The sequence below is a fragment of the Acyrthosiphon pisum genome, chromosome A1 (genome assembly GCF_005508785.2).
Source record: "Acyrthosiphon pisum isolate AL4f chromosome A1, pea_aphid_22Mar2018_4r6ur, whole genome shotgun sequence".
Classification (NCBI taxonomy): Eukaryota; Metazoa; Arthropoda; class Insecta; order Hemiptera; family Aphididae; genus Acyrthosiphon; species Acyrthosiphon pisum.
Genome location: NC_042494.1, coordinates 92,811,167 through 92,825,316, shown reverse-complemented (window position 1 = coordinate 92,825,316; position 14,150 = coordinate 92,811,167). Strand labels below are relative to the sequence as shown.

The 14,150-nt window shown below is 37.2% G+C and overlaps 1 protein-coding gene across 1 annotated transcript; it reads right to left on the bottom strand.

Annotated features, from left to right (window-relative positions):
• Positions 1-2,260: 2,260 nt before the first annotated feature.
• On the bottom strand, positions 2,261-12,831 carry LOC100159791. The gene is made up of 2 exons (XM_001948646.5): positions 12,663-12,831; positions 2,261-3,573 (listed from the first exon to the last, which is right to left on the bottom strand). Exons 1-2 carry the CDS (start codon positions 12,711-12,713, stop codon positions 2,857-2,859), a joined length of 768 nt encoding a protein of 255 aa, XP_001948681.1. The 5' UTR covers positions 12,714-12,831; the 3' UTR covers positions 2,261-2,856.
• Positions 12,832-14,150: the final 1,319 nt, after the last annotated feature.

Below are 14,150 nucleotides of genomic sequence, written 5' to 3'. Positions count from 1 at the left end.
TTGATCCGATAACGATCCTGAGGAATAACAATCGTACTGAACGGTTATCTTAAGAGTCCAACTTTAGCACACCTTCTTTACTACAACAAACAATAACGTTTTCTACGCATATTTTATGACGATAATGTGATCCACGGGAATGACTACGGCACGGGAAACGGCTAGATATTATAAATTACAATATAATACTTCAATAAAATCATCACATAAAAGTCGTAAGCATGCATACCCACTGCTGCTGCCCCTCCCCTCCTACCTCGAACGTTGTACGTAGCGACTGCTCGAATTTGATTACACGTTGATGATCATTTAAACGGACCTTTCCGCATACTGCAAACGCGAATCTAAACCATATTATTATCATCAATCATCATCATTATCATTTATCGTATCAAAATTACGAATTTAAAAAAAAAAAATGGGTATATTCGCCAAATAATAATAATAATATTGTTCGTTCGCGATTTCCTCAGGCGGGCAACCGCACACATCACGCGTCATTCGTCGGACGACGATAGGTATTGCCCAACGGCAATGACATCCATTGAGGTCGTTGTGACCATCGTCGTGGTGTTCAGCGTTCTCCGACACACACGCATCACACGGGTTCGTATACCGTGGAAATCGACTTTAATTTCCACGGCGTGTTATAAAGACGAGAAAAACGTTATTGTAAAAAATGAATATATATATATATATATATACGTAGAGATACGCATACCTAGCTATAAATATAGGTACAATACACGGGTACCAGATCTATATGTATATATAGTAATATATATACAAATATCTGTATTTAATATCGTGTGTTCGTGTGGACCTAATCTGTAGCATATTATAATATAATATTATATGTTATCGTTGCGACGGAAATAAAATAAGATGGTAAAAATCGAAATTTTAGCCGAAAAACGCGTCGATATCAGACCATTTAATATTGATATCGGAGTCTTCGCGATGGACTGCACACGATAAAAAAAATTGCAGGAATACATAGGTACAGCCGTAAGTATATGGATCATAGATCGAAATCACCTGTACATTATAGTGTCGCAATTCAGGTCGACCGGACGCATAATTCAATTTTTAATATATGATATTATAATATATTGTAATACGCGCACAACTACCATGGTGTAGGTGACGCCGTAGTGTATTATGCGTGTAATCGTTCACTTCCGGTTTTTTGTATCAAACCGCATAGCGCCGGACGTATTGTTTATACATTATTATTATTTAAGCGGTCGTCATATAAATACAGAGTAGAATGGTGTAAAAATTACTGCAATGATAAAAACAAGCGTTTTGCGGTATATGGTCGCTGGCCACAGATGTGGTATACCTATACTCACCTGCAGCAACACACATACAATTATAGTGTAGTGTGTCAATGAATTACGATAAGGCCATGACCTTCGATCCGTAGTCTGCTAAAATAAAAATAACAACCATATTATACATGTTATTCCGATTTTCGGAGATCGATCTATTCGGCTGAGTCGTTGTGTAACACAGCGACGACTTTGAAGCACGTAATTTATACATTGTAGATGGTACGCCAAAATATTAAACACTATTAAAGATTTCGAAATAAGAATTCACGGTTTAAAATTTAACAATAACTATATTAGGATTACTGTTTGCTGCGATGTACACCATTTTATTCGTGTCGTCGAATCATCATTGGTAGTAGCTGGTATACCTATATAGATTTCGTGCGTTGCCATTTACGTGGATTCCAAAGATTTCGTAATCCAACGTGGTTATAAACACAAACTCAAAAAATGAGTACACCCGATAAAAAATAAAATTAAAAACGCGCTGATGTTACCAATTTCACCGATAGAAAAATATCATTTAAGACGAGTGAAGATTATCGTGTAAAGCGTCTACAGTGATATTATATAAGAAAGGATCACACAAGTGGTCATGGTTATCATTTTTCGACGGAGGAATCGTGCGACCCGTGAAGTTAAATAGACGTTTGGAATGTGTAAACGGAGTAATTGATAAATTTGCTAAAACCATACTGTACCTATAGTATTTTGTCAATCTATTTGGATTTCGATACGTTATCGGTGAAACTTTTTCGGTTTAACTTAGGAAAGAATTGACGGGAACGACATTTTTGTCGAAATCTCAAAATTCTGAGTTGGATTAAAAAAACTGCACACCTCTTGTGAGTTTGTCGTCCTACGACGACGTGAGAAACACAATAATATAAGCTTCTTACACAGGTAACAATAATAATATTATGTTGTGTGTTACGCATACGTTTATTTCGATCGAAACATAATATTTATTGTTATATATAAATCTACATTTTTCCAAATTTTCATTCAGTCACAGTAAAAAAAAAACATAATATTATATATATATATATATTTATTCCGAGTGAGAGCGTCTTAATATAATAATATATTATAAATACGTATATAGTTCCGTCACACTGTTCGCGGAAAATGGCACTGAACGCGATTCGGAAGAGACGCGCGCGTAAATATATTTATAATATTGTTATTGTTATTGTTATTATTATTATATTATGTTTGAGTACGATGTTTTTTGTTGTTGGTCTTCTGTTTATTCGTTTACTGAGGACGGCTGCGATTGGCGGCCACGACAAGTATAATAGAACCTGACTAGAAATTTCGTTTATAAAAAAAAAAAAGATAGTTTCGAACGGCAGCGAACCGGCCTATACTATAATATTGATAATCGATTGATTATTATTCTATAATATTGATAACCGATGATTATTATACTATAATGATATTACGATGTACGATCAGCCGAACATAATGACATCGTCCGGCTGGCCAGCGGCAGTTCGCCGTCGTCCGTCCGCGACGTCTACCGGCGGCGCCTGAGGGCCAAGAACTTGGCCAGTGCTTCGTATATGACCCGCGGGTTGATGCTGCTGTCGGCCGTGTACCGGACGCCCCTGGTGGTGCCGTCGTGGTGGCTGACCACTCCGTACTCGCCCACGATGAACCCGTCCGGCGTCTCTTCCTCGACCCTGTACTTCCGGTAGTGTTTTCCGTCCACCACGTAACCGCTCTTCCGGGTTTCCACCGCCTGAGTCGTGGTCGTCGTAGTGGAGGAGGTAGTCGTGGAGATGGTGGTGGTGGTGATCGCTGACGAAGTGGCGGTAAAGCCGGTGATGGCGATGTCGGTGCTGCCGCTATCGGTGGTGCTGCTGCTGGCGTCGTAACTCCCGGACACCGCGGTCGTCGTCGTCGTCGGTTGCAGCTGCACGCCGTGCACGCGCCCGTCGCTCAGCACGCTCACCGCCTCGTCCACCTCGTAGTTCTGTTCCGGTTCCGCGTACACCCGTTCCGGTTCCACGAACATCCGCCCCGGTTCCCCGTAATCCGGCTCCGGCGATTCCTGCTGCTGCAGGCTCTGGTCCGACGGGGGCGGGTGTCCGTTGACGGCCACGGACGGATCATCGTATTCCGCGTAAATCGATGCGGACGTCACCGCCACCGCCGGCCGCGTTGGTGACACTGATGGTCTCTGCCGCTGCTGCCGCCGTTGATGCCAAGGGCGGCCCGCGCAATGCGATACCTGCGGTGCAACACGAAACAAACAATAAATTAAATGCCTGCGATGAATTTTTTTTTATTAAAAAGATGGAAAATAGAAAATTGACAATAATCTTTTTACCCAATATAATACGCTATGAGTAAATATGTTTTAATATTTTACAAAATTTTACGGAGTGAGAGTAGAAGCAGGGAGCGTATTGCCAAAGCGATATATTTAAAAATATTGCAATTATTTATATAAGTAAACCTATTATGAGGTATACCTATTTGACGCGAGCATAAAAACCATCTGCTACGATTGATTGGTATACATGGTAAGATTTGGTATACCAGTGTGTTTATATACGTTATTATACCACACGATAAGCCACGTTACCGTTTTTTTTTTGGTTATAGTTCAACAATTTCGGATGCCACACCCACATGTGTTGTCTCTCCGTCTTACAAGTGCGTAACATACCAAATTTACGCTCAGCAGATCACGTTTAGCTCCGTCAGTTTAAAAATTAGAGTGAATCGACGTATTATGAAAGTTGATATGACGAGAACATTATCTGTGTCCGTATGTTGTTTTTTTACGATATACTTTAATTTTTTAGCAAGTTCTGCATATATAATAATATAGTGTAAATTAAAAATGCTCATAACTCACTTAAAAACTTAATAATCGTAAAATAACCAACATACGAACATAGATAATGCGTTATTGCCATCTAGTTTTATAATGGGTAGATTCATTCTAATGTTTAAACTAACGGAGCTAAATGCGATATGCTTAAATTTGATTTGTTACTCAATTGTAGGACGGAGACAACACACGCGGGTGTGGCGTCCTTTTAATAAATTATGACCATTTAATCCCGAATCTGTATTACCAATGTCAACCAATATGAAACGTGCATTCAAGGCGAACGTGAACGTTCATCAATCATCAAACGAGTATATACAGGTTAACGTGTTTGTAGTGAAAACCCACCTTTAGCGTGTGCCGCGCAAAGTGCCTTTACACACTCTGGCGTCCACGTCGTGTTAAAATCCCAGTGTTTTAGTCGGCTGGACATCGTGGTCAAATTTTTAGTACACCATGTGATAAGTACCGGGTATCACCAGAAGGGTGAAAAGTATTAGAATTGTCGTTACAGTGGTCGAATGGTTATATCGATTATTATTTATTCTTACTGATAAATATTAAATATTATAATGTTTAAAATCACGCACCAAAATATATTTAAAATAACATGAAACGGTACACTGGCTTAACTCTATATATAAGCTGTAACCTAGGTTTTAAATGCGTCAACCGAGATTATTTGATCAAATGAACGACGCAATACAAATTACGGACGATAACCGATACAGCGTATAATATAACGTCTATAAATTGTTCCATTCCGATTGTACCTATCTATTATTATTATAATAATATACATACGGATTTATTGACTTACAGTCCGCGGTTAGTTTCTCAATCATAAATTATATGTGAAAATAGGAAAAATAGAGACGTCATGTATAATATATTGTATTATATGCATACGTCACGAGTCATTGTTTTTCGTGTTATTTCCTATATTATTATGCACCTATATATTATAATATTATATTCCGCTCTCGTTTGCTTACCGATTTACAAAAAACTTAACAGATTAATGACCACTATAGGTATAATAATATTATATATTGTCTTCTTAATTATAAAACACTGTGATAACGCATACTGTCGTGTTTACATAAACAATTGGGTTGGATCACTATAACAATGCGTAATATAATGATATTGTAATTAAAAAAAATTGAAATATCGAAGTAAATTATATTTGCGTGTAGGTACCTTGAAAAATATCAACGGCGCTGATCTACACCGAAATGAAAGTATATCCTGTAATCACACCTATATTAACCGTATTCTATATAAACGTAATAAATAATTATACAGTGGACGGTACGTAATTATATCAACACTGTAATATAGCTCATACCCATAAGCTACCTATATCAACTAATTATTTTAGGCAAAGAATACGTTAAATTATAACGAGGAAAGAATCTTAATACGGCAAGTCGCTTTATTTTTAATAACTTTTCGAGACATAAACTCGGTAAACTAAACCAGGTCATTTGTTTAATTGTGGTTTTTTTTCAAACAAATTACTAGGGTTATAACAAAAAGACAATAAAACATGCGCACGGGCCATACAGGAGACCGAGACTGAGATTTTTAAAAGTGTGATACACCTTTATCATCACGTCCGAATGGTTTTTACCGGCGTGCACATATAGCATGCTGACAACATGTTGACCAGAGACATAATAAATATGTTATAGGCCACTCGATTATTTTATGCTGCTATGGTCTTACTTACGTGATCTAGTTCAACGATGGTTTCGGACAGACACTATTAATAATACGTTATTAATAATAACGTTTCGTTTTCAACTTAACATTACTTATGTTTTATTGCAGATATATATATATATATTATATACAAAGCCGGCGTTGCCGCCGATAGATTTTAAACGAGTCGCGTATCCATAGTATTTTATTATAATCGCAATCCTCGCGCGGCGGACTGATTTCAACACTTTCTTTGGCCTAAATCCGACGCATAACCTGCGAAAATATAATATACGCTACGAATCCGATTCGTCATCGTCCGGCTGCGCTGCAGATGAGTCGAGACGCGTATTCGATTTTCTCGGCCGACCCATATTATCTTGTAGTGCCCTGTGCGGTTGGAAAAACCATCGAAGACATATAGGTAAACCTCCGACGCCGCGGACCGGACGGATGGACGAACAGTTAAAAAATCGTCGTCCGATAACGCAACGCTGCACTCATAGATATTATAAGACTCTTATGTCTGTACTAGTGCATAGGTACATAATATAGAGTAAAGTTCTAAGACTCGTATTACTCTAAGACTCGATTCCCTTTTAGCGTTATTTTGATCGAAACAAAATATTTATTAGGTTTATCGTTATTACGCAAATCCGCGATGTATTATGTTTTCATCGGATTTGTTAATCGTCGTCTCGTCAATGCGTTTTCGACTAGGTCACACACGCATACACACACACTATATATATATATATAGGCGTCATGCCAAGTACATATTTATAAACGTTTCGCGGCCTTATTATTTCGAAAATAGACAACCGGGTTGCCGAATACCGCGATCGCGCTGGATGCATGCCCCGTAGCTATATAATATGATATTATATCTAAACCTAATAATAATAATAATAATAATAATAAAAATAATAATAATATATAGACTATAATGATATTGTATAGGCGGGTACGTCCGCGGCTGCAGAACACCGTCAAAGAAAACCATTTGCAGGACTTATTAGTTATAATAGCCACGGCAGACAGTAGTGCGAATATATAGCGATTATAATAATATGTATATAGCGTATTCACACACACACACACACAGACACACACACACACACACACACACACACACCCGGGTATAATGGCTGGCAACAGTAATATTGTATGTATTATAAGGTATGTGTACATAATATATTATATACGTATGGAGGTACCTATGTGTACAATAATAATAATAATAATATGCGCAGACTCGAATGTGCTGCACGTGCCGTGCCTGTCTATACTGCAGCGTGAAAAAATATATCTCGATCCGAGGGCCATAATTAAAAAAACGTTTGTAATTTATGATTCGAAATGCGCTTATGATTGTATATTATATTGTCGCAATGTCTAGGACTCCGTCGTCTATATATATTATATTATGTTCTCTCGCACTATATAATATTACACTGCACGTGTTGACGGCCTTGAACGCTATTAGCCGAATGCCCTTTTTCGCGTGCACGCGCATACATACACATTACACACACACATACACAAACCAACGCACTTATCGGAATGTTTAGAATATTTCGCGGTCAAGCACCGCACTGCAATCTACCCCGACGGAGTTTACTGAACGGCTGTAATAATATTATACGCGGTGCTACCTCGATAACTCGGAATCGGTTGGGGGCGAAAAAAAATTCGAGTTATCGAAAATTCGAGTTTGTAGAAAAAAATTCCGTGTACTCGTTGAAATGCGGGGGCGAAGATATGATATTCCCTCGAGTTATCGAAAATTCGACCTATAGCCGTTCGAGTTATCGATGTTTCACTGTGTTATACGTTCTTCGCGGACGCCTCTTCGCAGGACCATAATATTCTGATTTACGCGCGATCTAGGCTGGAAGGGCCTGCGGCACAGTCATTATCGGTATAGGCAGTTACTGTAGTTATCATTTTCAGAAACGTTATGGTAAGAAATCGAAATTTTTTTATTATATTGCAAGACTCGTGTAAAAAGTTTTAGAATTTTAACACGACCGACAATAATAGCTATTTATCGATCGGCGACCATCAGAATCGCAATCGTATATAATAATATGATACCCCAAAACATGGTACATAATACTCATACTAATATAAACTATTATACCTATTTAAAATCGATAGTAATAATAATAATAATGACGATGACAAACAACAGATCAATCATTTTCTTTACAATATATTATTATACAAAAATAAATTTAAAAGGCAATCGGATAAATCGTTTACAAGTTCGTCTTGGACAAAGTCATAATCACGCTTTTTCTTCGTGAATATATGCGATGTACACAACGCGACAAATCACAATATCTACCCCTTATATGATTATTAATGAGCCGACGCAATGTCAAAAGGCCGACGAAGAATGAGAAGCATATTATTGTATATTAATTAGAATAATATCCATATAATAATATACGTCGTCATGCCTACGCATGCGCCGACATTCGAACCCCTATGGTTTTGTGCGCTTCGATCGCAATTCGCAAATCTTCGAGAGCGCCTGCGGGGCCAATGTTAATTTTGTTAAATACGCCATAATAAATAATAATAACATTATAATAACGCCGCACTATATATTATTTGTATATCAACTATTTAAAAAAAAAAAATGTATTAATGTAGTTATATTTATTTTTTTATATACGCTGACGGTCGACGGAGAGCTGCGCGAGTTCCTAATACGTAATAAGTGTACCTATATTATTATTATAATTTATATTATTATCATCATCGTCAGGTTTTTACCCGAGAGGGACATTCGCGTTTTAATTTTTATAAATTGAAAATGTTTAACGAATACCTATTAGGTAGGTACGGGTCGCAAATGTATATCATAAAATTATAACTAGTATAATAGGTACGCATATTTATTATATTATAACGAGTTTTATACTTTTTACGTATTATTAGACAATATACACTGCACACTGAATTAATGTGCTATTGTGGTGTGATCATAATTAATATTATAATATTATTCGCTCGTTACGACATGACAGCGTTGTGTTCGTATACAGATAATACATATTATAACACAATTTAGTGCACACGTATTTTTTTAACAATAGTCTGTCAGTCTGTGGTATATTTTTATAATAAACATTTTTATAGCCTTTAGGATTTATTTCGAATTCGTGTATTTTAGAAATAATCAAAGGCGATTTGAAATTTAAAATACGTATTTCACTGTTTCAGAAGTTTTTATGTATCTACCTCTTAAATATAAGATTGGAAAAGAACTCGCAACACGGTACATTATTCGAAAAATATAATTCTTTTACTATATTTTTATCTTTATGTTCTGAAGAAAAATATAGTTAGAGAAATTTAGATTATATATAAAATATTATTTAACTTAAATATTTTTTTTTATTTATAAGCATTTATGATTTTAATAAGAGTTCAGATGGTAAAGATAGATAACAATTGTGGTGTTCAACTATTACCATCGTACAATTAATAAATACTTAAAAAGTTACTTGTATATATATTATATTTAGTTGGTGAAATATAATCCGTAAATTTGTTTTATTGACGTATTTGGGCGCTAAGTTTATACATAAAGGTATCATAGGTAATAAAAAGTTATTTATTGGTGATACTCTGTGACTTGAAAGGACTAAGTTTTGATTAGTCAAAACTCAAAAGTCATAATACACGCTGAAATGATAAATTATTTTTTAATAAATTTATAAATCGTAGTTTTCAGAAAAATGTATTGCTTCAAATGAAATTAAATGATTAATAACATATAATATTATAATTGGAAAAAGTAAAAATCATAACGATAAAAATGTTATGTTTTTAATTTAATAATCGTGACCACTACTATATACTCAAACAACAAATTTCAGATTTTATTTATAAAAAAACAAAATATTTATCGAGAAGATGTATGGAATCATCATATATTATCATTTAAACACATAACTCTTTGCGTGCCTATTAGTTTGTGAAAAAGCAATAGTTTAAAATCGAACTTACTGAATTTCAACGTCGTCGAGCGCAATGACGTACCTATAAGTTGTGACAATATTATTACGATTTACGTTTATTATAATATAATATAAGTAAGAGACCTTCTGGACTACGATCGCGTAAAATTCATGGCATTTGAATAGATTTTATCCACGCTGAGTATACTTATCGTGTTGTCCGTGCCATATTGTATAATCAAACGACAAAATATGTAAAACCCTCTGGAGAGCTGGGTGCCGTCATAGGACCGCTATCGCCTATGTACGAAACAATTCCCCGTATTGACCATACTATTATGAACATTATATTACAAGCACTTGGAAAATTTACTGTTTATCGTACGACGACTTCAATATTTATTATATAATAAAAATATTATTAAATATGTTGCACGCAAAGGGGTGGACGGCGAAAAGGTGTTGTTTCGCGCATGATGTACCTACCTATATACAATCGCGGTGAATATAATTAAAAATATGAAGAACGCGAAACGACGCGAATAGTACGCGTATAATAAAAATATATACATAGGTAATAATATTGTAATCTATATAACACGGCCTGATATAAATTTCTTAAACGCGTGGGATTTATTATGATATTTATATTTTCTAAAATAAAACTTTTTTTTTTAAATATAATAACATAATGTCATATTTTGTTGAATAAAAAAAATGACCTTTTTAGTATTTATATTTAATGATATTAATATGTGCATATAGTATTGATGCATCTTCGCGTCTAATACTGATGTCGTTCTTTTCTTCACATATTTTTCACAAGTACATATTTAAAAAAACAGGACAATTAAGCTCCCTGAAAGCTTGGTCACCCTAATTTAATATAATATTATCATTGCCGAATACCTCAAACTCACTCGTCGCTATGCTCCCCAAAAACTACAAAACGAACTAACTTGAAATTTAGAATAGTGCTGCAGGCTCCTCCAACGATATAAATGTGCGATAAGAAAGGATCTTCCAACTTCGATTTTACTATGAAAATATTATCAAATAAGTTGCGCGGAAAAGGGTGGAAGGCGAAAGAGTGTTGTTTCGCACATTACCTAAACGATCGTATATATATATATACGATGAGCACGAAACTACGCCAATAATACGAGTTAAAATATAATATACATAATAATATTGTGATAATATTATACTTTAACACAATCTGCTGTTTGACTATCGTTACATATTGTTTGGGTCGTTAAACCGTATGTTATTATCTTATGCGGTTGCACACGACAAACTGGGCACTATGTAATATATACACACGCTGCAATGATACAATAATATATAGCTCACCTACGTATAACCGGATTCCGGACGAGCTTAAAATATCGAGTGATACCTACATACAAAATATTACAATGATATTATAATACAGTATTGTCTGTGTGTGTGTGTGTGTGTGTCTTATTAGCAGCGACAGTCAAATATCATGCAGTGTGCGATGCAAAAGACGCGTGCGAGGCTACCAAATATGGCTGCGACGACGACGGATTTTCCGGTGGAATGACAACAAAATTATTTAATGGATAGGTATATAATAACCCGTGACAGAAAATCAGAGATTGATATATTATAATGGTTTGACTGAATTTTTAAGAAGTCGGTAAAAACAGGAATTTTTTGCGGGGAAATATCATAATATTATTATAGGTATTTTATCATTTCGCGCGATGTCTCTCTCTCGCGGGAGAAGCCCTGCCTGCAGACACCCAGAATACCATTATCGTCGTCGTTCTCGAATGTTTCCGTCGTCTTTTAAACCGCAAATGCTTCCGATTGACCGCGAAAACAGGGTATAGGTACAATGTATATTACCCATATTACTCAGTACCTTATACATATTTTTGAATTCTGTTTGCGGCATGGAACTAGACTATTGAGTCATCGATCTCCCGCAGACTGAATTCTAAAATATGTATATTGTACTGAGTAATGCGCATAATAGGTAACTGAGCACCTGTCCCGCCTGATGAACGACTACCACCAGGCGAAAACCTATCATGGCCCTTATGGAAAACGATAAATAGGCTAAGGAGTAGCTAAGACAAGAGTCATCATGGTGAAATGGGGATACCGAGAAGGACCTGACACATGTGGATGCGGTGAGAGACAATCAGATGGACACCTAATAAAATGAACCCTCGCCCCGCCAGGATGCACAACTGACGACTTGGCGCTTGCCAATGAAAATTCTATATCTATAGCCACCCACTGGCTGAAGCAAAATATTTAGCTAATTTATATTTTACTTTTTAAGACTATCCATAGTATATAATATTTATATTTATATTCATAGTTTTTATTTTTATTTTTAATGTATTTAATATTTATTAAGTCCCGCACCGGACACGATAAGAAAAAGAAGACTGAGCAAAGGAGTGTACCCAATTTTCGCGGGCACCAGCCATAATATTATTATTATTACAGTATATTCTATAAAAAAAATGTTTATATTTAATGACTGTGCGTTTGTTAATGCATAGGTAATCGGTAATCTCGGAAACCACAAAACCTCGTCAGAGTCATATAATATGTCCCCTCATATAAGAGGTTCGTTTTACGGAGCATTGGGTATACCTCCAAAAGTTAAAAAATTTTAAAAAATTCTCTACGGACAGTATACAACATATTGGCCGGGTCAACTATACAGTATAATATAATAATATATTATTATAAATATTACGATTTACGAACGGTGCAGGACGCGAGCGGTAAAGTCGTTCTATATATTATACTGACCAAGAGGGTTAGGAGGATGGCGACGGTGGCGAAGAGCGCAGTGCCGCGCATATCTCGTCTCTTCACGGTGTCGTCGCGACGTGCCGGCTGCAGCTGTGGTCCGGGCGTCTGCGCATGGTCGGACGTCGCGGGTTACACTGGCCGCGACGAGGCCGGCGCGCGCGACGACGACGGCTACGGCGGCGGTGGTGGTGGCCGTGCGCGCGCGCGCGATAAGTACGCGCCGCGCCGGACCGCCGACGGATGGCCGCGGGGCGAGAAAACGGGAAAAAATCAGCAACGAAAACAAAAACGGGACGTTATCGCGATGACGCCGCACGGCGTACGGCCGGTGATGGGTGGTGGCGGCGATCGTGTCGGCGGCGACCGGAGGCGATGGTAATAGACCGAGACCTTGGTGAGCGGGATACGGTAGTGGGCGGCGCGGGGGTGAGACTTAGCCGCCTAGCGTAATATTATTATTATTGGTGAAAAAAAAATATTCATAAAAAAAACGCGTTTTATACATATTATTACACTATTAGATTTATCGTGATGTGTAAGAGTTTTGTGTTTATGCAGAGACGGAATTCCGCGGTCTGGCGCCTCGGCGATCGAAACGATGTGTATATAATATAAAAATATAATATAATATTATGTATGATATATTTTACGCAAACACAACTGTCACAGACTCACAATAATACTATGACACCAGCACGTCATTTTTGATATTTTTATAAATCGACGCCGCGGGCCGTCTTCCGCGGTATACCAACGAAATGTAAATAATATAGTGTTATCTGCGGTACCCGTGTACCGATGCGGTATATCAGTAGTTCTGCTACTGATGCGCTATAATCGTACATGCATGCATACATACATATAATAATACGTGCCTGGTACAACTACCGCGGGTCACTCGACGCCTCCCGCGGCGACTGGGTTTTCCGGCGGCGGCAGCGATCTCGGTGACATCTGCACCGAGTACCGACACGTCCGATCGCGTTATTCTCCTCCTCCTCCTCCTCCTCCACCACCACAGCCACCTTCGCCACCACTACCTCCTCGACCTCACCCGGAGTATGTGTTACGTGTCCGCGTGCATATTTTATTAACCGTTGCTCCGGCGGCGGCGGTGGCGTTGGCCGTCGGCGAATTCCGATCTTATTACAATAATAATAATATTATATATTTATATATAACTGGCCGCGGCCGTTTGGAGACACTGCTGCCGTAGCCGAGATACGCGCCGACCGCATTAAGCGTGCCTACATAAATATTGTTTTCTATCGAATCTTGACCTCTTGAGAAGAATTTTTTTTTCGTTTCGAAAATATTTACCTACTCGACGACAACGACCTTCGAGCGGTACACTTTATTTTTACACTTACTTATAATATTATAATACATACCTATTATACAGCTGCTGTGACGTATAGCATAATATAGTGTAGTAAAATAACACAAGTACACAATACATATACATTATAATACAACGCACACATA

Excerpts from the sequence above, each read along its gene's own strand:
- LOC100159791 (XM_001948646.5), bottom strand. The coding sequence starts at position 12,713 with ATGCGCGGCACTGCGCTCTTCGCCACCGTCGCCATCCTCCTAACCCTC. Across the intron at positions 3,574-12,662 it reads CCATCCTCCTAACCCTCTTG|GTATCGCATTGCGCGGGCCG; the intron begins GTCAGTATAATA and ends GTTGCACCGCAG.